Raw genomic sequence first — 25654 nt, 5'->3', positions numbered from 1 at the left:
AAGAAGGAAGAGCCACTCTGAGTTTTTTGTATTCAAACGGAGTGAAAGACCACGTTCCTCTGTCTCAGCTGCACCTCTCTGACGGAACACTGCTTTTACTTCTTCTTTCTGAAGTTTCCTCTCAGCCAGATCTCTGTCACGATCTCCAGAAGCGGGCTGCATTCCAATCCTTTCAAAGGTACATTATTTCCACATTAAATCACACCTCGACTTTTCTGTTTCAATATGCTTTTCTGTTCTTCACGTTCTCCATTGGGAGTTGGCACTTTGTTCCAGATCCTGTCACACTGCTCATGCAAACAGGACTTTAACTGAGGATATGTGAAGCGGAGCATTCGCTCCATCCTGCTGCTGTTCATCACTGAGATGCAGTATTTATTTATTTGTATATAAAGTCTTAACATGTTGTTTTATTGCTTTAGAGTTTGTATTTGCATTGCATGATCAGTTTCTGCCACATGTTTACAATGTACAATTTACATGATATATTCGTCCTGTCCAGTATTTAATTTAACATTAATTTGTTATCTGATCTTTCTCTATTCTTACATTCATTTTGTTTACTTCTTCTCATTTCATTTGCACCATTGTCTCCCTTGCAACATTCTCTTGCGCTATTTTTCTATATGTATCTTCTTCTTGCACTGTTTTTGTTTCTTTTGATTTCTTACGTATATTGTTTTTGCTTTATTGAAGCTGTAGCTGTTATGCATATGAAAATAAAGCTGGTGTATCTTTACATTTGAGAATCTTATTGACCAAAGAAAGAAGAAAAGTGGTTATAATAGTTGTGTATTTGTTGTAAAATCTCCATGAAAGTTAAACACTTGTAGAGATGTATCTAATGCACACTAGTTATTCCCAGTATCCCAGTTTTGAACAGTGAACTCCACGAAGTCACCTGTTGCACAAACCAAGTTTCTGTTTTCTAACTTATATTGCATTTATTGCACCATTTTATTTATTTACAGTATAAGCCTTAGGTATATCGTATGTTGCACTGTATTAGCTCTAGCTATTGTGCATATGACAATAAAGCTGGTTATAATAGTTATATATTAGTTGTACAATCTAATAGAGATGTATCTAATGCATACTAGTTCTTCCCAGTATCCCAGTTGTCCCAAAGTGAACTCCATGAAGTCACCTGTTGCACAAACCAAGTTTCTGCGAGCCAAGATGAATATTGACCGATGTTTTTTAGCAAATGTTATACCGAACATCTGCTGCAATCCTCACTTTGTCCTGCTTTTCTCTCACACTGTAGACCAAGAAGACCCTCTCCTCTTCTCACCACATCCACCATCACTTCTTCCTGCAGGATGAGGCATGTTTCTCCTCTGAGGGGGGGCGTCTCCCTGCTCTTACTTTTGCACACCGCCTCCTCCATGCTGATGCTGCCCAACTCCACGGGCTGGGCACCGATTCTGGACAAGTACCTGGACGAGGAGGGGGACTTTTGGGAGGCCAAGCAGAGGGGAAAGAGGGCCATCACGGACAGCGACGCTCAGCTGATCCTGGATCTGCACAACAAGCTCCGAGGCCAGGTGTACCCCCCCTCTTCCAACATGGAGTACATGGTAGGAGATTTTGAACGTTTTGAAACCGTTCTAAACTCCAGGTTTACCCTCCTTAAAACATGGACTATTGGATCGATTTAGGGATGCTTTCTCTCTATCGATTCTTCACCTATTAGGTAGTTTTCTTCTTGGTCAACTTAGATTTTGTTGTTGTTTCCAGCTGACTTACTTTCAAGAAACTCTGTCGGATTTATTTGTATCCAAGTAGCATGCACATATCTGGAAAACACAGTATTTAAATAGTTGCTTTTGGAGGATTCTTTATGTAAAAAACTCACATTTTTCCACTTGTCGTATCAGTGTTAGTCAACTGAGAATTTCGTAGCTTTTTTCACATCATGCAGTGTGTATATTGAACGCTTCGACCCCGTCCTGAACTCCCTAAGAGTCTTGCACACTTGTGGATCATATAGCTTAGCGGCCTGACCCAGTCACCAGACCGGCTGGCACTCGTTCCTCCTGGCTCACACACAAGCAGCATGCCAACATCTAAGCACCTTCACACATGACCCCCCCCCCACACACACACACACTCCATGTGACTTTGGTTGTTTTGCCAGAAGAAAAGAATCCCACCGAGTTGCCAATGATCACATTACTGCTGCATTTTTTAAACTCATGCTAAGACATTTGTTTGACTTTATCCTTTGGCCATAACGTGTGTGTACAGCGCCAGATCACTTTTCACAGTGCAATTAGCATCAGAGCACGGCACCGGGGCTTGTTTTACCAGCTGTCTACCCCCCTCTAAACACACACACACACACACACACACACACACACACACACACACACACACACACACACACACACACACACACACACACACACATACCATGTATACATCACTTCAGGGGACATTACATTGACTTACATGCATTTCCTGGAGACTTATCCTAACCTTAACCAACACATCCCTAACCCTAACCCTTACCCATACCCTAATCCTTACCCTTAACCTTACCCTAACCCTAACCCTGACCAGGTCTTCACCCTAAAATTAATGATTCCCCTTATGGGGACCTCCAATTTGTCCCCATAAGGGAGGCGAGTCCCCACACGTGACTGTGTAAACAGATTTAGGTCCCCACAAGTATAGTAATGCTAGGACACACACACACACACACACACACACACACACACACACACACACACACACACACACACACACACACACACACACACACACACACCACCTTCTGAGAGTCGGTGCTTTAAAGATCTGGAGCTTTTCCAAACTTAAAAAACTCTGCTTGACCGCCACAGTGCATTGCCACCAACAGTACTTCGGAGGTTAATAATCAATACAGTGTGCAGAAAGTAATGAGCTTTTATCATCCTTTCATCTCCACTTAAAAAACTGCAGAACAAAACGCAGTATTATTCCACAGCGAAGGCAAATAAACAGTTCCTGCTGGGGGCGATTGCTGGACTGTGTAATTGTATAATTGAGAGGTTGTGTGTGTGTGGGTTAGGGTGTGTGTGTGTGTGTGTGTGTGTGTGTGTGTGTGTGTGTGTGTGTGTGTGTGTGTGTGTGTGTGTGTGTGTTTGGTGTTGTGTGTGTTGTGTGTGTGTGTGGTGTGTGTGTGTGTGTGTGTGTGTGTGTGTTTGTGTGTGTGTGTGTGTGTGTGTGTGTTGTGTGTGTGTGTGTGTGTGTGTGTGTGTGTGTGTGTGTGTGTGTGTGTGTGTGTGTGGTGTGTGTGTGTGTGTGTGTGTGTGTGGTGTGTGTGTGTGTGTGTGTGTGTGTGTGTGTGTGTGTGTGTGTGTGTGTGTGTGTGTGTGTGTGCGTGCAGTCTGCCTGGCCAGCTTCTGGTTGAGAAACACTCTCTGGTGGAGAATAGCTGAGCCAGCAGCTCTTTTCTACTGTCTCCTGTTACATTTGGCTGGGTTTTCTATTTTTTTTTTTAGCTGCAGGGGCACCCAGGGGTGAAATATGGAAAAGGCATGCAACAAGAGGACGTGAGGTGAGAGAAAGAGAGAGACATCTAGTGAGGAATACAGCAGGTAAATACAAATAGAGGTGTTCAAATGAGGAGAGACAGGTGGAGGGATGTTTCTTTTAAAAAGTGTTAAAACATTTGGAAAAAAGAGGCGGAGGAGGTGTGGAAAGAGTGGAAGTTGTCATCTTCTTGCAGCTTTAATGGAAATATCCTGTGAAGGTGGCTTGTAAAGTGTTTGCTCAGTCCTTTATTTTGAAAGGGTGCTCCATATTTCTCAGATTTTCCTTTCTTTTAGTCTTTCTGTTGAACTGCTGTCACCTTTCAAACCCCTCACAGAGTCACTGTACTGGAAGACTGCAGAGACATGCACCCCTGCTCTCCCCACACACACACACACACACAGCAACACACACACACACACACACACACACACACACACACACACACACACACACACACACACACACACACACACACACACACACACACACACACACACACACACACACACACACACACACACACACACACACACACACAGCCTTTGCCAATCAGCTCTTTTATTGTCCGCCTTTGTATTAAAGCATAACCCGGCTGACCCTCCGTGGCAATCATCAGAGAGACTCGGAGATAACATCAATTCAAATCCTCCTGCTCTTCATCGGTTTCCTTTTCTTCCCCGCCCTCCCTCCCTCCCTCTTATCCCCATGGCTCCGTTCCCATTCTGTCATTTTCCAACACAGAGGCCCAAAGAATTCCCTGGATAAGCGTTCACACTCTGCAGCGATCCACAGCTTCAATGCAGCTCTGTGGTGGTCACATGTTGACCCTCAGGTATAAACAGACAGGTGTCAGTGTTTGAAGGCTCCCCCCCCCCCCTGCCTTGATGTTTGACTTGGCCGTGTCGAGGCGGCGGTGACGTCAGCGCTTTGAGATAAAGCTTTATCGACAGTTTTCTGCTGACGAGTCGGAGTCGTGCTGCAAGCGCCGGGCATTTTAATTTACCGTTGGATAATGTGGCTGTCCAATCAGACAATAATTAAGGTCTCAGACTAATAAATAAGCCCTGAAGTCACTTTGCCAAAATGTTTAATCATGGTAATGTGAATTAGCAGTACATCAACGTAGAAGACTCCTAAATAAAAGTACATATTTTCCCTCTTACAGGTAGTAATGTGTATCGATCAGGATTGTTTTGAAAGTTGCGGTGCTTTTGGAAAGATAAACACTCTTGGATTAACTCGATTAACTGGATTTCTGGAAAGCCACATTGCAATCTGGTTTCATTACATAAGAGGAAAGGCAGACATCTCTATGGCAGATATCTAGATTTTTAAACAGGTAAGAGGGAAAATGTGGTTTTGATTTTGGGGTGAGCTGTCACTTTCTCCTTAAAGATAAACATTTAGATTATTAAATACAAAGTCCTGTGGGAAAAGACTGAGCTGTCCAAACGTCTTAAATCCCTGAAATGTTTTCTGGACTACCTCAGAGCTCGTGTGTCTTGACTTTTCTCAATTCTGGTCAGCTTGTGACGCACAGAAAAAGTTCCCAAGAGGCATCCAACACACCTCGACTGCTTCTCTAAAGAGCAGCAGCTGAATACCATAAAGAAGTAGGTCCTCCCAAATACTGGAGCTCCACATCCAAGGTCGCGCTCCAGCGAAGCCAAAAGGACGGTCCCGAAATAGCAAAGATGCCACCGTAATGTCACAAAGCTGCACTCTGTATCCTGTCCACCAATATCACAAACAGCACGGGCAACAAGGCGTCTCCTTGTGGGAGTCCAGAGCCCACAATGCTAAGAATGTAAACGCAGCTCCTGCTCTAAATGCATTTTATAAAGAACGACCTTCCAGGAAAAGCTTCAGCTTCATGGTTGTAAAACGTAGCAGCGATGCAAAACACATGTAGATCAAATTAGCAAATTCCAGCGATATCTGTAAACGCTTAATGCCCCCAGACCCACCCATTCACCTGTGTAAATCTGATATTCAAACCTTATATTCAAACCTTATGGTGCGCGTTAAGTGGAACAGCTTCCTGTGTGAGGTGGGAATAATTGGCCATGCTGTTGTGGTGAAACTGTTCCCGGTATAACATGCTAATGAGAGATAATGGAGGTTTCTAGTTGACAGAATTCAGACAATAGTCGACCACAGGACCTCTGATGTGAGTTGATGTTGGCAGGAATGTGCTGCATGGAAGTCTCTGGAATGACAGTAGTTGTGACGGAATAGAATATCATTTTTTGATCACTTTTCTAACTTTTTTCTCCCCTTTCTTATCTTATTCTCGGCCTTCAGTCCATCCAGTTCCCTTATCTTCCCCCTTGCTTTTTTTTTATGAGCGGGAAACCCAAACGAAGTAGACATCTGTACTCGTAGGAATGCAACCTGCAAGGAACAGAAAAAAAAGCCCCAAAAACCTGGCTGCAAATGAGGTGTTAAGCGAAATGCACAATGCTGCGTGCACCGTGTTAAAAGACTTTAGCAGAGGAGGTGTTTTTCTTTACGGGCCCTGAGCAGAAGTGTGGTCAGGGTGGATTTGGGGGGGGGGGGGGGGGGGGGGTTCGCTGGGTTACGAGGCCCCCCCTGCTGGGATAACAGTGCAAACAAGACCAGCTTGACAAGCCGCCTGCACCAGATTCAACAGCTGAGAAATATGTGCCGCTCGACACTTTCCGAGCTGCTTCCTCTGCAGGGTTCAGGACCAGGGAATGAGTTTGAGTGCTGCGTGTATTTAACGGTATTTGTAGCCACAGATAAATGTTTTCAGACCCATAACCATTCATTAGCGGTGGATAACCCCGATGTGCTGTGGTCTGCAGATCCTCCTACAGTTGCCACAATGTGTTTCACTCTGCTTATCAGTGAAAACATTGATTATTCTTCGTGCTCGGAGGTCACTTGTCGAGAAAATCGAGCGGGGAAATTACGTAGATGGAACTGAAGGTTGTAATTGAACAGCTCCTTTGTGCTTCTTTCCACATCTGATGGCCTTAAATCCCTTCAGTGATTCTGCATTGTAGTAGCAAGGAGAGATAACTAGACGACAATACTGGCATTTATTTGCAGCCCATGGCCAACAGAGGTAATTTCTGAGCAGCGATAGAGTTTCAGATAAACAAATTCTCCTTCCTGTTTTAGCCCCCGGTCTGTCAGTCATCATTTGGCCTCGTTGTGCAAGACAGACCCCAGGCGAGGGCAGAAAAGGTTTCTGTAACTCCTCTTTGCACGTGTACAGCCAAATGAAAAATATACTCCTCACCTCCAGCTGTTTATTTATTCTACACGCCACTTGTGTAACATTTCTGCAAGGCTTTGTGTCGAAATCTGACATTGCAATCACGGAGAAGACACAGGCAATATTACCTTGGTGTTGTTGATTTAAACAAATATATCCTTTCAACAGCTCGCCGGATTCCTAGGAAGAGAGTCAAGAGTTAATTTGCCAGACATCCTGTTGTTGGGTGTGTGTTTCGGGAGTAATGCAGAGAACAGCAGTGGTTTCTGTTAGGGGAGTTATTTTAGTGTCTGTTATTGGATGAGATTTCACTCAGGGTAAGCTATGACTTCCAGGGCTCGATGTGTGAAATGTGCAAACTCCTGACACCTCCACACACACACACACCACACACACACACACACACACACACACACACACACACACACACACACACACACACACACACACACGCACACGCACACACGCACACGCACACGCACACACACGTAAATGCGTAAACTCATTCCCGTAGACAAGCTGTTTTGCCACACTGAAGGTGAAAGTGAAGGTGTGCAATTAAAGCAACACACAGTGTCCTTCAGAGGGATTACAGCTGGTGTTATTCTAACTGTTTTGTTAATGGTAGAATGTAGGTCAGCAGGGAGGAAGGACAGTCTTTGCATTCCCAGAAAACCCCAGAACGGGAATATGATCCCTGAGTGTCCAACCAGAGCCAAACCTCACTGAGAGGGCAACTCGGAGAGAAGTGAAACGAAAGCGTGCACCCAGACATCTCACCAGAGACATATGGAAGGTATTACTTAAGACATTTTTTGAATAACACCCACCCATCCTACGGGAAAACCCATCTGGTGAAAATCAGCTGATCTGCAGTGAGGAGTGAAAAAGCTTTTATACAGCAGCAGCAGCGGCGGCACATCAACACACTGCCGTTACAGATTAGTGCACTTACTTAGCCATAGCAGCTCTATTACTTATCATGAAATATGATATGTAATCCTTTTCTCATGTGTTTGGATGTCTCCTCACATCACTGACAGCTGTTAGCAGTGAATTATCTGCAGACCAGGTCCTTTATGAGCAATTCAAGCAGCTTTTCTGATTTCCCTTTCTTAGCAACTATAAGGCAGAAAGAAGCTTCATATTGTGTCTGCATCCTCATTTGCACCCTTTAAGTTGATTTATTTGTATTCTATATACTATTCTGTATGTTCTTTCCACTATGACTATGTATGTCATTAAGTATCCTGTCATGCTATGCTTTTTCTTTATTACTTCTTGTTGGCTGTTCTGTTTGTCTTCTATGAAAAAGAGAAGCATGATTTCCACCCCAAAGAAGTCTGTACTCCTGCTTACACTTTCTTCTCAATTCAAACATGTATATATCCTCTATGTTTCAGTTGTGGGACACAGAGTTGGAGCGTACAGCGGAGGAGTGGGCTGAGACCTGTCTTTGGGAACACGGACCCGCGAGTCTCCTGCCGCAGATCGGACAGAACCTGGGAGCTCACTGGGGAAGGTAACCTGTGATTAACACTATATTTCATCGAAGGTTGGGGCTAAAAACTGCCTTTCTGAGAAGATTTAGGGTCTTTAAAGTCAGCATATGTGTTAGGGAATCATTTGTTTCAACCTTCGACACAGTTCATAATGTTCTCCTCTCACTGTCTCCTTTCTACGGCCTTGGGTATTGCTGCTATCTCTCTTCAGGAGGGGCAGCTTGGGTATTGCTGCTATCTCTCTTCAGGAGGGGCAGCTTGGGTATTGCTGCTATCTCTCTTAAGGAGGAGGCAGCTTGGGTATTGCTGCTATCTCTCTTAAGGAGGAGCAGCTTGGGTATTGCTGCTATCTCTCTTAAGGAGGGGCAGCTTGGGTATTGCTGCTATCTCTCTTAAGGAGGGGCAGCTTGGGCGCATTGTTGTTGCCAGTCTGTGACCGAGCACAAGCCGCCATGAGGTAGGTTACGGTTCAGGGACGAAGGTTCCCTGACGCACGTTCTTTCCTATGGACGAGAGCTCTATAGATTCAGGGTCCATAATGTTTAGTCTCACTGATGAAGAATGTTGATTATTACACTCTGAACTAGTTAAAACCTCGAGCTGCAGAAAGAGTTCTTCAGAATTGGTTTGGCAACTCGTGACGCACCACATGTCTTCTCCGGCCGAAGCTCCAAATAAACCGTCAGTGTTTGCCATCAAAGCTCCAGCTCTCCTCGTGCCTCTCTGAGTCCTGTTTCCAATTGCTTCAGAAGTTTCCCCCACAATATGTGTGTTTGTAACCTTGGGATGTGTGTTCTAGGAATCTAGTTTGCATGCATTAACATAAACACGTGTTCCTGGAAGATATAGGTCCATGGACAGACATCTAAACAACACATTTTAAAGACCTTAATATGTCCCAACAAGCAGGTAACTATTATTAACAGTATATTTCATCGAAGTTTGGGGTAAAAACTGCCTCGCTGAGAACATTTAGGCTCTTATAAAGCAAGGCAAGTTGATTTATATAGCACCTTTCAACACAAGGCCATTCAAAGTGCTTTACAAAAATGAAAGACATTCAGAACATTGACAAATATTGCAGCAGAAAAATCAAATGTCATTTAAAAACACTAATTTAAAAGCAAATAAAACATGAACAACACATATTCTAAGTCAGCAAATGTGTGCTTGTAACCTTGGGTTTGTTTGGTGTAGGAATGACTTTATTGTACATGGATAGGATCAGCACTTATGTAGCCTATTGTTTGCATGCATTAATGAACAACAACCAACACTAATTAATATAAATCTGCTTCATATGTGTTCATGTGTGTGTTCATGTGTGTGTTCATGTGTGTGTTCATGTGTGTGTTCATGTGTTCACTCGCTCCCCCCAGAGCGTCTGAACACAGCAGAGCTTCACATGAGCGTCTCTTGTTCCACATCTAATCCCATCTCCTCCTCACACTCGAGATGCGTGCTCCGGTATAATCAGATTAGCAAGCGGCACCTGGAGCCGGATCAGAGTCACGGCTTTGTTCCTGCAATTTATTCAGAGGAGCTGTTCGACTGCCAGCAGACATGTGTACATTAACAACGGGGGCTAATTGCAGATGGTAGCTACATATGCTGCATGAGTGTAGTGTACATTAATTCATCTTTTTAGAGTCACCCTGCCATATTTTGAAGGTATAACCTGCATACTGTATGTTATCTCTTATTGGTACACATTTTGAAGAACATTTTTATAAATAGTTGATTACAATTCACATGAATCTTTTCCAAGAGTTGCTCTGTTTTGCACTAAGAAGCTAAATGGGTATACAGTAGGTTCTTAAAAAGAGACGCTAGGTAATTCAAAAACCCAAGATGACTTCGAGGAGACACAAAATGACCACAAAGAGATGCAAAATTACAAAAAAATGAAGAAAGCAATCAAAAAGACACACAAAACGACTTATTATAGATGCATAACAATCTCAGAGATGAAAAACAAGCACAACAAAAGGACACACATTAGAGACAAAATGACCACATGGTGACCCACAATGAATAGAGATGCAACCTGACCGCAAAGACAGTGTAAATGAGAATAATAATATATTTATTTTGTTAGCGCTTTTACAGGTGCTCAAAGACGCTTTACAGATATAGTGAAAAGAAAAGAACAACAAATAAATATAGTTAAAGTCCAATTAAAATCAAGCAATACTAAAACAATCACACATTAAAAGCCAGATTGAAGAGGTGAGTGTTTTGAAGGTGGTGAGGTCAGTGCAGTCTCTGATGGGTTGGGGGAGTGAGTTCCAGAGGGAGGGGGCAGCGACGGAGAAGGCTCTGTCCCCCCAGGTCCGGTGATTGATGCGGGTGGGGATGGATAGGAGGTTGGCTTCTGATGAGCGGAGGCAGCGGGAAGGGGCGTGGTGGTGCAGCAGGTCTGTGAGGTAGGGGGAAGGGGTGTGGTGGTGCAGCAGGTCTGTGAGGTGGGGGGAAGGGGTGTGGTGGTGCAGCAGGTCTGTGAGGTAGGGGGAAGGGGTGTGGTGGTGCAGCAGGTCTGTGAGGTGGGGGGAAGGGGTGTGGTGGTGCAGCAGGTCTGTGAGGTAGGGGGAAGGGGTGTGGTGGTGCAGCAGGTCTGTGAGGTGGGGGGAAGGGGTGTGGTGGTGCAGCAGGTCTGTGAGGTAGAGGGAAGGGGTGTGGTGGTGCAGCAGGTCTGTGAGGTAGGGGGAAGGGGCGTGGTGGTGCAGCAGGTCTGTGAGGTGGGGGGAAGGGGCGTGGTGGTGCAGCAGGTCTGTGAGGTAGGGAAAGGGGTGTGGTGGTGTAGCAGGTCTGTGAGGTAGAGGGAAGGGGTGTGGTGGTGCAGCAGGTCTGTGAGGCAGGGAAAGGGGTGTGGTGGTGTAGCAGGTCTGTGAGGTAGAGGGAAGGGGTGTGGTGGTGCAGCAGGTATGTGAGGTAGGGGGGGGGGCTGATTGTTGAGGGCTTTGTGAGTAATCAGGAGGACTTTGAAGTAGGGCTGGGCGATTTGGCCTAAAAATAAAACCTCGATTTTTTCTAACTAATGGACGATTTTCGATTTAAACCTCGATTTTTTTCTGAAATGATATGGATCCTCCTGGATGTGGTGAGTTAAGTATGGCGAGTAAAAAGAAGAATAAAACAGATGGTTGGAGTAAAGATGCGAGGACTTGACATTTTATTTTGGGATCATCCACATTTCCAACAAAGGTTCATGGATGAAAAAAATGCCAATACTGAATCTGATGTTAGAAATGTTGACTGCATCTGGTTTCATTTCAATTTCAACATTTCTATTATTTCCAAATGCACCTGCATGGAAAGAAAACCTATTAAATATCACTGTCCAGAATAATTTGGGTTGCATATTTAGTTATGTGAGAAAAATATACATTATACACTTTTGTCAATCATTTCAACAAATCATATCTCAAAGAAAATTAAAAGAAAGTATAAAGCCTCATATATCTTTGAAAATGTAAAACTGTTTTATGAAATATGTTTTTGTTATGTTCCAATACAAAATATAAAGGCTATAGGTCATCAGTTAAACATTTAAAAAAATAAAATATATATTGTTATATGTTTTTAATATAATAGTGAAATAGAAAAACATGTCCAAAATAAATCAGGTTACAGGATGTTGATTTCAGGAAAGGTAATATTGGGGTTTGTTATAGCTTGCAGGAAGTTAACCATTAGAATAATTGCAACGCATGAATTCCAGGTTAGTCTTGCTGTTGGCATCAAACAAAAAAATCACTTCAGACTGGTTTCATCATTTAAAAATATCATCATGTTGAATGATACAAATACAACAAATAATGATAATAAAAAAATACCCTCAAACAAAATAACATCCCTTTAACTTTCTAGGAAGTTTTCTACAGGTTTTTCGCGAGGAAGACAAGCCTGTCTACTGCCTCTGGCTTGAGGCATGCTCTTTGGCATGTTACAATATTACCCCCCGTACTGAAAACCCTCTCCGAAGGGGCACTTGTGGCAGGAATGGAGAGATATTTCTTGGCCAGATAACTCAGTCTTGGGAAGTTAGCTTCATGTAGCTTCCACCACTGCATGTCTCTGTCGCAGGTGCTGGAATAAGTTGGTTGAGTTCCCATGTTTTGCAGCGATCGTCTTTCTACAGACCTTACACAGAACAGTTGTTTGTTCTATGTCTGACTGCTTGTACCCGAACCACTTCCATACAACTGAACTTACTGAAGTGGTACCTTTTTTAGGAATGAGTTCTTCTTCATCTGTGTTCGTGGACATTTTTATGCTACGTCTGTCGTAGTGATGTGTCGGTCGCGAACGACGGGAGCCGGCTCTCGCCCGCGAACGAGACGTTTTTTTGCGGAGGGATCGGCATGAAGGCACATTATGCAATGTGCAATGTGCACATTATCCCGCTTATTACATGGCCAAATTCTCAGCAAAGTAACGACATGACTCCCAATATTAATTGAAATGCTTTTATGGATTTAGAAAATGATTTTATTGATTTAAAAAATAGTTTTGTATTGATTTAAATTGACATGCATCCGCTAAGAAAAATAGTGCGTTGTTACTGTTTGAACTAACGTAGCAACGGCAGGAACTGCTTCGATAGTGTTTTTTGAGGAGCTTTTTGATTACAGATCCAAAAAAAAATCGCGGTTTTTCGGTTTAGCCATTTCACAAACCGTAGGAAAGTAAAAATGCGATTAATCGTGAAAACCGAAAAAATCGCCCAGCCCTACTTTGAAGTTGATTCTTTGACGGATGGGGAGCCAGCGGAGGTTCTGGAGGACGGGAGTGATGTGGTCTCGGGAGCGGGTGGGTGAGGAGGCGGGCAGCAGAGTTCTGGATACGTTGGAATTTATTGAGGAGGTTGGATGGGATGCCGTAGAGGATGCTATTGCAGTAGTGGAGTCGTGAAGTGATGAATGCATGAGTCAGGGTCTCAGCAGCAGAGGAGGAGAGTGATGGGCGGAGACGGGCAATGTTTTTGAGGTGGAAAAAGGCGGTCCTGGTGATGTGATTGATGTGGTGGTTGAATTTGAGCTGACTGTCGAAGATGACTCCAAGGTTGCGGATGTGAGGGGGGAGATAGAGTGTGGCTGTCAATGGTGACATTCTGGATGTCTTTGGTAGGGGATGGGGAGCCGATGATGATGATGATGGGGGGCCGATGATGATGATGATGATGATGATGTCTGATTTGGCGCTGTTCAGTTGGAGATAGTTTGTTTGCATCCATGCTTTTATTTCTGAGAGACAGTTGGTGAGAGTGGAGTGTGCTGTGGGGGTGAGGGTTTTTGTTGAGATATAAAGTTGGATGTCATCGGTGTACAGTAGCAGTGAAATCGAAGGTTGTGGCGACGAATGACTTTTGCCAAGGGGGAGCATATACGATACGATACAATATACTTTATTGTCCCCGTAAGGACATGTGTTCTGGACTCCGTCCTGCAGTTCCGCATACATGTACATATACAAGCATAGTAGACATTAAGAGACATACACATATCATCAGTCATACACCGTTTGAACGAACACAATACACAGACGCACATACTGACAATGGCCACCTATTGCACTACCCTCATGGCCAACATTTAAAAAGTACATTTCATTACATTTGACTACATTTCATTTAATGTGAATGTTAAGAAGCTTAATGGACAGGTAGGAATGAGTGTTCATAGCGGTTCAGCCTGCTCTTGGGAACGCTGAATATTCTACCAGAAGGTAGGAGCTGGAATTCTGGGTGGAGTACGTGGGTGGGATCAGAAACCATTTTGTTTGCCTGTCTGATAATGGACTGCTCGTATATGTTTTGGAGAGATGGGTGTTTTTTAACCCCCATAATTTGGAGGAATGCAAAACAACTACAAAGTCATACAAAATGACTAAGAGAAGACTCTTTAAGCTCCAGTGTCTTGACGGATAAAGACAAAAGACAGTATACGGTTTTTTAACACTCTAATCAAAGGTATTTTTCCCCATATCTCCAGGCATCGCCCCCCCACCTTCCACGTGCAGGCCTGGTACGATGAGGTGAAGGATTACTCCTTCCCTTACCCTCAGGAGTGCGACCCCTACTGCCCCTTCAGATGCTCCGGCCCCGTGTGTACTCACTACACTCAGGTAGCTCGGATCGTACCATTCATCCTCTGTAGACTCCATCCTTTAGTGATTTAAAGGTCACCTATTATGCAAAATCCACTTTTTCATGTCTTTTCTTTTTCTAGCCAATCAGAGACAGGTTCTGTATATATCTGAGACCTGTAATATATTGATGAAAAACAGTATAATAGGAGACCTTTAAGACCTAATGATCAGTTGTTCTTCTCTGTTTTGCAGCTGGTCTGGGCCACCAGCAGTCGGATCGGCTGTGCCATCAACACGTGTTACAACATGAATGTTTGGGGACAGATCTGGGCCAAAGCCGTCTATCTCGTCTGCAACTATTCACCAAAGTAAGAAGATGTATTTTGATGTTGCTTCGTGGCTGCATGACTGATAGACAGGCAGAATAACTCATCATCATTTGCTGCTAAATTGTCAATCACAAAGGCGATTTGAAAGAAATGTGAAAGTGAAATTCCTCATAGTGTGCTATACTGCCATTAAGAAAGTGCCTCTACTTTATGTACCAGAATGCATTGCATCCGCCCCTGGCTACCAAGAGTCAGAGATGAGAAATCAAAGCTTAAGTATCCAATAAATAACTGTCACATTAAATGACGGTGCTTCACGAAGGAAGAACAGATTTCTTGCAGCTTTTTCGGTCAACAGATGACAAATTAAGGAATGTATTGCTTCAATCGACTAGTAGTATGTCTTCTGTTCATTAACCCTTGCTTGTCATGTGATCTGATCAGGGGAAACTGGTGGGGGCACTCTCCATACAAACATGGGACCCCCTGCTCCGCCTGTCCTCCCAGCTATGGAGGAGGCTGCAAGGAAAACCTGTGCTACAAAGGTAACGCGTGCGTGTGTGTGTGTGTGTGTGTGTGTGTGTGTGTGTGGTGTGTGTGTGTGTGTGTGTGTGTGTGTTGTGTGTGTGTGTGTGTGTGTGTGTGTGTGTGTGTGTGTGTGTGTGTGTGTGTGTGTGTGTGTGTGTGTGTGTGTGTGTGTGTGTGTGTGTGTGTGTGTGTGTGTGTGTGTGTGTGTGTGTGTGTGTGTGTGTGTGTGTGTGTGTGTGATATAATTATATAGTAGAAAGGCCTGGAGGATAATATACTAACTGTCCCCTGCCTCTGTGACTCTTCCTGTAGATGACAGCTCCTACGGCGCACAAGAGGAAACGGAAGAAAACAACTTCATCGAGCCGGAGACCCCCCCTCGTTCTCCACAGAAACCTCGACCTAGGGCCCCCAAACCGGACCCCCCCCAAAATGTCCCCGCCCCGGACCCCCCCACAGAGGACCTGCTGAGGAACGAGGTGGTCAACACACAGCAGATGTGTAAGCTGCCATTTAACTGTTTATTCTGGGTCTGGTTTCAACTTAAAATGGGGGTTGCGGGACCTGGTTGGGAGGTGAGGGTAAAAAACAAAGCAAAAAAATATGCTTTAACCGGAAATATTGATGTTCTGTAGCATTACTACTTAATATTGCAAGTCACTCTCTGCAGCAGTGTGTTATTACCAGAGATAGCAAAAGTACACACATCCTTTACTGAAGTAGAAGTACAGATACTCGTGTTTAAAAATACTCTGGTGAAAGTAGAAGTACTGACTAAACTTCTTTACTCAAGTGAAAGTAAAGAGGCTTTGAAGTGTACTTCAGTAGAAAGTACCCATAACTAGCAGCTGCTTTAAAGAGTACCTGACCTCCCTTTATATTAATAGAACAATAATGTCATTGTTAGCTAATGAATGTTTCCATGCTGAACAACGGCAACATGACAACGTTTCCATTGGTCCCTCTTCTTTAGAGAAGACCAGGAAATGATGGATACACGGATCGTGTTCAAATCAATAGGCACGCAATGACTCTAAAGAATAATGATCACGCATCAAACACACATTCAGACTAAAGGAACCAGCTGTTTGGAAAATGAGAGAAGTAGAAAGTACAAGTATTTGAGTTCAACATGTTAGAAGTAGAAAGTACAGGTATTTGTGTTCAAAGTGTAAGAAGTAGAAAGTACAGGTATTTGTGTTCAACATGTAAGAAGTAGAAAGTACAGGTATTTGGGTTCAACATGTAAGAAGTAGAAAGTACAGGTATTTGAGTTCAACATGTGAGAAGTAGAAAGTACAGGTATTTGTGTTCAACATGTGAGAAGTAGAAAGTACAGGTATTTGGGTTCAACATGTGAGAAGTAGAAAGTACAGGTATTTGGGTTCAACATGTAAGAAGTAGAAAGTACAGGTATTTGAGTTCAACATGTGAGAAGTAGAAAGTACAGGTATTTGTGTTCAACATGTGAGAAGTAGAAAGTACAGGTATTTGGGTTCAACATGTGAGAAGTAGAAAGTACAGGTATTTGGGTTCAACATGTAAGAAGTAGAAAGTACAGGTATTTGGGTTCAACATGTAAGAAGTAGAAAGTACAGGTATTTGTGTTCAACATGTAAGAAGTAGAAAGTACAGGTATTTGAGTTCAACATGTAAGAAGTAGAAAGTACAGGTATTTGGGTTCAACATGTAAGAAGTAGAAAGTACAGGTATTTCAGTTCAACATGTAAGAAGTAGAAAGTACAGGTATTTGTGTTCAACATGTAAGAAGTAGAAAGTACAGGTATTTGTGTTCAACATGTGAGAAGTAAAAAGTACAGGTATTTGAGTTCAACATGTAAGAAGTAGAAAGTACAGGTATTTGAGTTCAACATGTAAGAAGTAGAAAGTACAGGTATTTGAGTTCAACATGTAAGAAGTAGAAAGTACAGGTATTTGTGTTCAACATGTAAGAAGTAGAAAGTACAGGTATTTGTGTTCAACATGTAAGAAGTAGAAAGTACAGGTATTTGTGTTCAACATGTAAGAAGTAGAAAGTACAGGTATTTGAGTGCAACATGTAAGAAGTAGAAAGTACAGGTATTTGTGTTCAACATGTGAGAAGTAGAAAGTACAGGTATTTGTGTTCAACATGTAAGAAGTAGAAAGTACAGGTATTTGTGTTCAACATGTAAGAAGTAGAAAGTACAGGTATTTGAGTTCAACATGTAAGAAGTAGAAAGTACAGGTATTTGAGTTCAACATGTAAGAAGTAGAAAGTACAGGTATTTGTGTTCAACATGTAAGAAGTAGAAAGTACAGGTATTTGAGTTCAACATGTAAGAAGTAGAAAGTACAGGTATTTGTGTTCAACATGTAAGAAGTAGAAAGTACAGGTATTTGTGTTCAACATGTAAGAAGTAGAAAGTACAGGTATTTGTGTTCAACATGTAAGAAGTAGAAAGTACAGGTATTTGTGTTCAACATGTAAGAAGTAGAAAGTACAGGTATTGTGTTCAACATGTAAGAAGTAGAAAGTACAGGTATTTGTGTTCAACATGTAAGAAGTAGAAAGTACAGGTATTTGAGTTCAACATGAGAGAAGTAGAAAGTACAGGTATTTGTGTTCAACATGTAAGAAGTAGAAAGTACAGGTATTTGAGTTCAACATGTAAGAAGTAGAAAGTACAGGTATTTGTGTTCAACATGTAAGAAGTAGAAAGTACAGGTATTTGAGTTCAACATGAGAGAAGTAGAAAGTACAGGTATTTGAGTTCAACATGTAAGAAGTAGAAAGTACAGGTATTTGAGTTCAACATGTAAGAAGTAGAAAGTACAGGTATTTGTGTTCAACATGTAAGAAGTAGAAAGTACAGGTATTTGAGTTCAACATGTAAGAAGTAGAAAGTACAGGTATTTGTGTTCAACATGTAAGAAGTAGAAAGTACAGGTATTTGAGTTCAACATGTAAGAAGTAGAAAGTACAGGTATTTGAGTTCAACATGTAAGAAGTAGAAAGTACAGGTATTTGTGTTCAACATGAGAGAAGTCAAAGTAAAAAGTGGTCAGAAAAATAAGTAGTGAGTAAAGTACTGATACCAGAAAAATGTACTTAAATACAGTAACGAAGTATTTGTACTCCACTACTTCCCACCCCTGGTTTTAGCATGATCTCCAGAGTGTGTGTTTGCTGTTGGCCGACGGAGAGGGGTGAGAGGCGCTCCGTGCGGTTTTTAAATGGCTTCCTCTCCGCTCAGAAACAGGCTCTGGTTGTAAGCTGAGACGCTTCCTCCAGAAACGCTGACCACCCTGAACCCTGTCGCAGGAATTCTTCTCTCTGGTTTCTTGAAGCATCACAACAATCACTGGGTGTCATTCAACTGTGGCTTTTAGAAACGAGACATTCCTGCATGTTGATTCCTGCAGGGGGAATGAAAAAAGGCTTTATTTTGTGTTTTTCAGCTCAACTGGTGACCTGTGACACCAAGCTTCGAGATCAGTGTAAAGGAACGCCATGTAACAGGTACAGCTCCGAGGAAATAGTATAAAAACAACGCCAACAAATAAAGTTTGCAGTTAACTTTTAGCTTTGTGAAGCACCTTGAGATGACGTTTGTCTTTAAAGGAGGGGTAGGTAAGTTTGAGAAACCGGCTCGAGATACACTTTTTGTTATATTCCATGGAATGCTCTTAACATCCCGATAGCCATGAATATCTGAAGTGCTTTGACAAAAAATCCATAAAAAAATGTCATCAGTGGAAGCCGTGGTGCTGTAAAAAGCACGACCAATCATATGAGCCGGCTAAAGTAACTGGATGGCCTACCTGCCTGTCAGCCTTTCATCTGGGCACACACTGATCTCGTGCCCTCATTGGTCATGTGCGCGTTCGTGTGTGTTGCATGGATGTATAATAAGGTGTGTTGGAGGAGGGGCTCTGTGAGGAAGTGGCAGATTTTTTCCGGTTGTGTATTTTCTAATTCTAGCGCACTCGAGCTGCTTTCTCCAAAATTACCTACCCCACCTTTAAAGTGTGCTATATAAATCAAATTATTATTATTATTTATTATTAACTTCATATTCCTCCACAGATACGAGTGTCCAGCCGGGTGCCTTGATGCTACAGGGAAAGTAGTTGGGACAGTTTACTATGAAATGGTGAGTCGATATTAAGCCAATTAGCAGCGGTGTGTCCTGTCAAAGTGTCCCTGAGACATCGCTCACATCTGTCACTGCACAAGGCCTTTTATGCAAATGATATCGTCAATAAAATGATTCCACTTGCAGCAATCCAGCGTGTGCAGAGCCGGCTTACATGCAGGAGTCATAGATAATGACGGGGGATGGATAGATGTGACAAGACAAGGCAGGAAGGACTTTTTCATCAAATCCAACAAGAACGGAGTCCAGTCTCTCGGGTGAGACTCGTTAGAAACATATACTGATGATATTTGGTGAAATATTCTAACGATGAATGGAGTCTCATGTCAGTGTTGTGTTTTCTCTTGACAGGAAGTATCTCAGTGCCAATTCCTTCACCGTTTCCAGAGTAGCAGGTTAGTCTCACTATAATGAGACACTGTAATTATAGATATGTCACATATTGTGTGAAATACCTCATTATAAGATGTGCTGCGGCACCTTTTCTTACAGTCAAAGCCATCACATGCGAAACCACAGTTGCACCGATGTGTTCGTACCAAAGACCTGCAAAACACTGTCCGCGGTATGAAGCTCTAAATCTGCCTCGAACCTTAATTCCTCCAGCCTCATTAACAAGTTCATTAACTATCAACTGTTCTACTTTTAGGTTATACTGCCCGAGGAACTGTTTAGAGGAGAACCCTCACATATCCAGAGTAATCGGCACCAGAATATACTCTGATGTAAGTCCCTATCTTAAAAAATCATCAATTGTTCCATGAATTTAGAGACCTTTCTGTTATATACTTATTTCCTCTTCTTCTTCTGTAGAAGTCCAGTATTTGCCGAGCAGCGGTCCACGCTGGAGTCCTCCGGAACGATCTCGGGGGTTACATCGACGTGATGCCGGTGGATAAGCGGAAAAATTACATCGCCTCACATCAAAATGGCATTTCTTCAGAGAGGTAAGGGATCCAGAATAAACCTTCTCATCACTGAAGCTATGGTGACCAAGGTGATGCTTTACAGTAAGATGTTAAGGATGTGAACAAGAAGGGCTAAGCTTTGTGAGGTTTTAAAATGATATAATATATGGAACACATCCTCCTTTATAGACACACAGTACTATTGAACGACAACGGGACACTAACACACAAAGTCAAACCTGCTAGGAAGGAAGTAGGACATGGGAGGATTTAAAATAAAGCAGAGTATCGTCGGCATAGAGGAATATTTTTGCTATTTGCTATTTTTCTATATTTGCATGTCTTCCTCTGTTAACTCAGGAGACATCATTGGTTTATTAGGTGGCTTTTGACATTTGAAAAAGCTCAGACAAGGCAATAAAGTATCTATCCAATTCAAATACATGTGAAAAACATTTACCTCACTAGGAACTTTTCTACATCAAGGAAATTAAGAGACATAAATAAATAATCCTTAAATGTGTTTCCTGATCATCAATAAAAGACGTTTGTCACTAACTTCCTACATAATGAGTCCTTGGTGGCTGAAAGGGAACAACATATACATTTTTAACAAAGAAGGGAGCTTGTGCTTGCCTTGGAAAGACTTTGCTAATTCCAATAAAGTGAGCACATGTGCTGTACCGCAGTATTAAGGTTACAGGTCCGTACCAGCCTCGGTTTAAAGCTTCAGTGACCCACATACTGCTGTAGTGTTGTGAGACATTACACTGCACATACTTTGCATTGTTTTGGTCGATGTTTAGAGGACACACTTATTCTGTGGCTTTCCTCCCTCTCCACATCTGTCTCTGTCACTCGCTGAGAGGCCTGACGTCTGTTAGTATCTGCTCATCATTTATCTGTCCCCTTCAACTTCACAACATGTCTGTCTCTGTTGGATTAACACATGAAGGTCCCCTGTGTGTGTGGAAAGACGGGAGGTTTATCTGTTTTCTCGGGGAGTCGTGACCTCTATCTGTGTGTGTCCTATCTGTCATCCCCGTGTCACAATGACGTTTCTCCGTAGAAACCTGAAGTCTTTCTGTTTGTGTGTGTATGTCCTCCTCGTCTCTCTGCAAACACCCGGACATGTTTGGTATCGGCAGAGATGGCAAAAGTACACACATCCTTTACTCAAGTAGAAGTACAGATACTCATGTTTAAAAAATACTCTGGTAAAAATAGAAGTGACCCTTTCACTCTAACCCCTACCTGGCACCTTGGACTTGATACATCGTGAAGAATTGACCGGTCCTTTGATGCATTTTATTAGACGTTTTAATATTTGTTTTAGGAGATCTCTTGGAATTTCCTCCCACCTTCATTTGAGATCCCTACTCTCTGCTTCTTCCCAGCGTATCACCAGAGATGGCAAAAGTACACACACTTTACTCTAGTAGAAGTACAGATACTCATGTTTAAAAATACTCTGGTAAAAGTAGAAGTACTGACTAAACTTCTTTACTCAAGTGAAAGTAAAGAGGCTTTGAAATGTACTTCAGTAAAAAGTACCCATAACTAGCAGCTGTTTTAAAGAGTACCTGACCTCCCTTTATATCAATAGAACAATAATGTCATTGTTAGCTAATGAATGTTTCCATGCTGAACAACGGCAACATGACAACGTTTCCATTGGTCCCTCTTCTTTAGAGAAGACCAGGAAGTGATGGATACACGGATCGTGTTCAAATCAATAGGCACGCAATGACTCTAAAGAATAATGATCACGCACCAAACACACATTCAGACTAAAGGAACCAGCTGTTTGGAAAATGAGAGAAGTAGAAAGTACAGGTATTTGAGTTCAACATGTGAGAAGTAGAAAGTACAGGTATTTGAGTTCAACATGTAAGAAGTAGAAAGTACAGGTATTTGTGTTCAACATGTAAGAAGTAGAAAGTACAGGTATTTGAGTTCAACATGTAAGAAGTAGAAAGTACAGGTATTTGAGTTCAACATGTAAGAAGTAGAAAGTACAGGTATTTGGGTTCAACATGTAAGAAGTAGAAAGTACAGGTATTTGGGTTCAACATGTAAGAAGTAGAAAGTACAGGTATTTGAGTTCAACATGTAAGAAGTAGAAAGTACAGGTATTTGTGTTCAACATGTGAGAAGTAGAAAGTACAGGTATTTGTGTTCAACATGTAAGAAGTAGAAAGTACAGGTATTTGGGTTCAACATGTAAGAAGTAGAAAGTACAGGTATTTGTGTTCAACATGTGAGAAGTAGAAAGTGCAGGTATTTGAGTTCAACATGTGAGAAGTAGAAAGTACAGGTATTTGAGTTCAACATGTAAGAAGTAGAAAGTACAGGTATTTGAGTTCAACATGTAAGAAGTAGAAAGTACAGGTATTTGTGTTCAACATGTAAGAAGTAGAAAGTACAGGTATTTGGGTTCAACATGTAAGAAGTAGAAAGTACAGGTATTTGTGTTCAACATGTAAGAAGTAGAAAGTACAGGTATTTGTGTTCAACATGTGAGAAGTAGAAAGTGCAGGTATTTGGGTTCAACATGTAAGAAGTAGAAAGTACAGGTATTTGAGTTCAACATGTAAGAAGTAGAAAGTACAGGTATTTGAGTTCAACATGTGAGAAGTAGAAAGTACAGGTATTTGGGTTCAACATGTAAGAAGTAGAAAGTACAGGTATTTGAGTTCAACATGTAAGAAGTAGAAAGTACAGGTATTTGAGTTCAACATGTGAGAAGTAGAAAGTACAGGTATTTGGGTTCAACATGTAAGAAGTAGAAAGTACTGGTATTTGAGTTCAACATGTGAGAAGTAGAAAGTACAGGTATCTGAGTTCAACATGTGAGAAGTAGAAAGTACAGGTATTTGTGTTCAACATGTAAGAAGTAGAAAGTACAAGTATTTGTGTTCAACATGTAAGAAGTAGAAAGTACAGGTATTTGAGTTCAACATGTAAGAAGTAGAAAGTACAGGTATTTGGGTTCAACATGTAAGAAGTAGAAAGTACAGGTATTTGTGTTCAACATGTAAGAAGTAGAAAGTACAGGTATTTGTGTTCAACATGTAAGAAGTAGAAAGTACAAGTATTTGTGTTCAACATGTAAGAAGTAGAAAGTACAGGTATTTGTGTTCAACATGTAAGAAGTAGAAAGTACAGGTATTTGTGTTCAACATGTAAGAAGTAGAAAGTACAGGTATTTGGGTTCAACATGTAAGAAGTAGAAAGTACAGGTATTTGTGTTCAACATGTAAGAAGTAGAAAGTACAGGTATTTGAGTTCAACATGTAAGAAGTAGAAAGTACAGGTATTTGGGTTCAACATGTAAGAAGTCGTCAGAAAAATAAGTAGTGGAGTAAAGTACTGATACCAGAAAAATATACTTAAGTACAGTAACGAAGTATTTGTACTCCACTACTTCCCACCTGCATGTATCGGACACACACTGACTCCTTCTCCTTCTCTCTCCTCTTCTTCCTCAGCCTCCAAAACCCCCCCGGAGGAAAAGCTTTCCGGGTGTTCGCCGTGATTTGAGAACCCCATGAGAGCGGCTTCACAAAAACAGAAAGCGCACTTGTGCTGTTGAAAAGGCGCCAATCAAGCCCTGTTGTCAAAACACAACGACTGAAATGTTTTCTGGCTCTGCTTCACACCAGGGGTCGGAGGTCGTTACCATGACAGCGTAAATCTAGCAAAGGAAACTTGACACACACACACAAAAACACACACATCTGTCACCTGCATTGAGTTTTCAAATTGTCCTCTCCAGCAGGAAACGCTTTTACCTGTAAATATCTCGCTGTACAGACTTGTAAATAATATCACACGTGTTTGTCTTTGTGCCATTTCCTTGCCATTCTAACAAACAGCTGTGTATGATTATAGAAAATAATACGATATAACTTTATAAAGGCACTTAACGAGGAATTACATTATTATTTTATTAAGTCTGGCACATTTGTACTGGTGCTCCGGGGGGGTTTGTTGTCATATTTTGTACTTTTTTAACTGGCGAACAAATTGTTATGCATTTATTTTTATATGATAATGCTTTATATCAACAGGATTTATAAAGGATGCTGCTATATGTGTTTTGTAATTGCCAGTGTGTTGGGATTTGTTTGTTTTACAGATAATGTGGTTTAGTTTAAACTCCCTGCAGGTCGGGGACTCACTCTATTTCCAAAGTATGTTTTCAAGTCATATCTATTCATTTGTATTTAACAAAAGTAAGCAGAAGCGATACTATGCAACAGTTGTATCACATACAGTGTAGGGTAATGAGTTTTAATCGGTATAATGTTCATATTGTTTCCAGCTTTAATGGGCAATTCATTGTTTTTTTGTCTGCATTTTACATATTTTCCTACCTCGAGATGTTGGGAAAAGTCAATTTTGCAATAAAATATTACAGCCACCTCACTTCTCTTGCAGACATGTGTTTGTGCTATTAAAATAACTTGCTTTTCAAACTAAAACATCTATTTGGCTTTATCACAATAAATAAACCCTTTTCTTCAAGGACCTGCGTCAGAGTCACTGCTCCTCGAAACTCGCCTACCATCAAATGTAGCTTTAAAATTGTCAAATTTCTCCTTCAAACTTTTGTTAGTGTTGGATTTCCTGCTGTAAATGTGGCGGTTGCAGCGTTAGGGCGGTGCTCCTTATTCCTATTCTCGAATATTTCATGTGAGTAACACGATCACAACTTGTGTTTACTTGTGCTGATTTATCCCGACCTCAAACACCGCGCTGCGTCAGACTCAATTCACCTCAACCGCCGTCAAAGAGAAATCTGGGATGACTTTCTGCTTTGACAGGAAATGCTCTCTTTAGAGTCTAAAACTGAAAAAGCTACTCATACATGACATATCTAAAAATGATTGAATATTGGCACTCTGAAAGGAGGGAGCCGCATCACCAGAAGGCTGTCAATGGTCCTTGAACACTTCATCTGATATGGTTCATAATGCTCTCATATTAAAGCATCAATCTGCTCTAAAACCCCATTTGAAATGACTCATTTCACATCAGCTATAAACCGGTGGATAAGCGCGCAGAGCCAAAGATCAAAGTACCTCGGGTAGTCACTGAAGGGGTACGTTCTGTGGATGAAGACTGAACCAAATCCCCAGACTTCCAGATCCATTGAGGAAGAAGAAGCATCCACTAAGTCTCACAGGATGTCCCCCCCTTCCCTCCTGCCCAATACCTACCTTTTGCAATTTGTCTTGCTTTTAAAACTAAACATCTATTAGGCTTTATCACAATAAATAAACACTTTTCTTCAAGGACCTGCTTTATCGTCATGCAAACCATGAAATGCAAAAAGCAGCGTTAAAATTGTCAAATTTCTCCATCAAACGTTTGTTAGTATTGGATT

At 41.8% G+C, this 25654-nt stretch overlaps 1 protein-coding gene across 1 annotated transcript; it reads left to right on the top strand.

Annotated features, from left to right (window-relative positions):
- Positions 1-24693, top strand: crispld1a (cysteine-rich secretory protein LCCL domain containing 1a). The gene is made up of 15 exons (XM_034199654.1): positions 1-178; positions 1268-1580; positions 8170-8288; positions 14262-14394; positions 14611-14726; positions 15132-15232; positions 15528-15716; positions 18657-18717; positions 19285-19351; positions 19481-19611; positions 19706-19749; positions 19847-19919; positions 20004-20079; positions 20168-20301; positions 23754-24693. The coding sequence occupies exons 2-15, from the start codon at positions 1323-1325 to the stop codon at positions 23803-23805; spliced, it is 1554 nt and encodes a 517-aa protein (XP_034055545.1). The 5' UTR covers positions 1-178; positions 1268-1322; the 3' UTR covers positions 23806-24693.
- The last annotated feature ends 961 nt before the right edge of the window (positions 24694-25654 follow it).

This window comes from Gymnodraco acuticeps, unplaced genomic scaffold (genome assembly GCF_902827175.1).
Source record: "Gymnodraco acuticeps unplaced genomic scaffold, fGymAcu1.1, whole genome shotgun sequence".
Lineage (NCBI taxonomy): Eukaryota > Metazoa > Chordata > Actinopteri > Perciformes > Bathydraconidae > Gymnodraco > Gymnodraco acuticeps.
The sequence above is the reverse complement of the archived record's forward strand: the minus strand, read 5'-3'. Positions and strand labels throughout refer to the sequence as shown.

What these genes read in the sequence shown, in the direction of transcription:
- crispld1a (XM_034199654.1), top strand. Translation starts at nt 1,323, where the DNA reads ATGAGGCATGTTTCTCCTCTGAGGGGGGGCGTCTCCCTGCTCTTACTT. An exon ending in TGTGTACTCACTACACTCAG is followed by an intron (nt 14,395 to 14,610) that starts GTAGCTCGGATC and finishes TCTGTTTTGCAG; the next exon opens with CTGGTCTGGGCCACCAGCAG. An exon ending in GCACCAGAATATACTCTGAT is followed by an intron (nt 20,080 to 20,167) that starts GTAAGTCCCTAT and finishes CTTCTTCTGTAG; the next exon opens with AAGTCCAGTATTTGCCGAGC.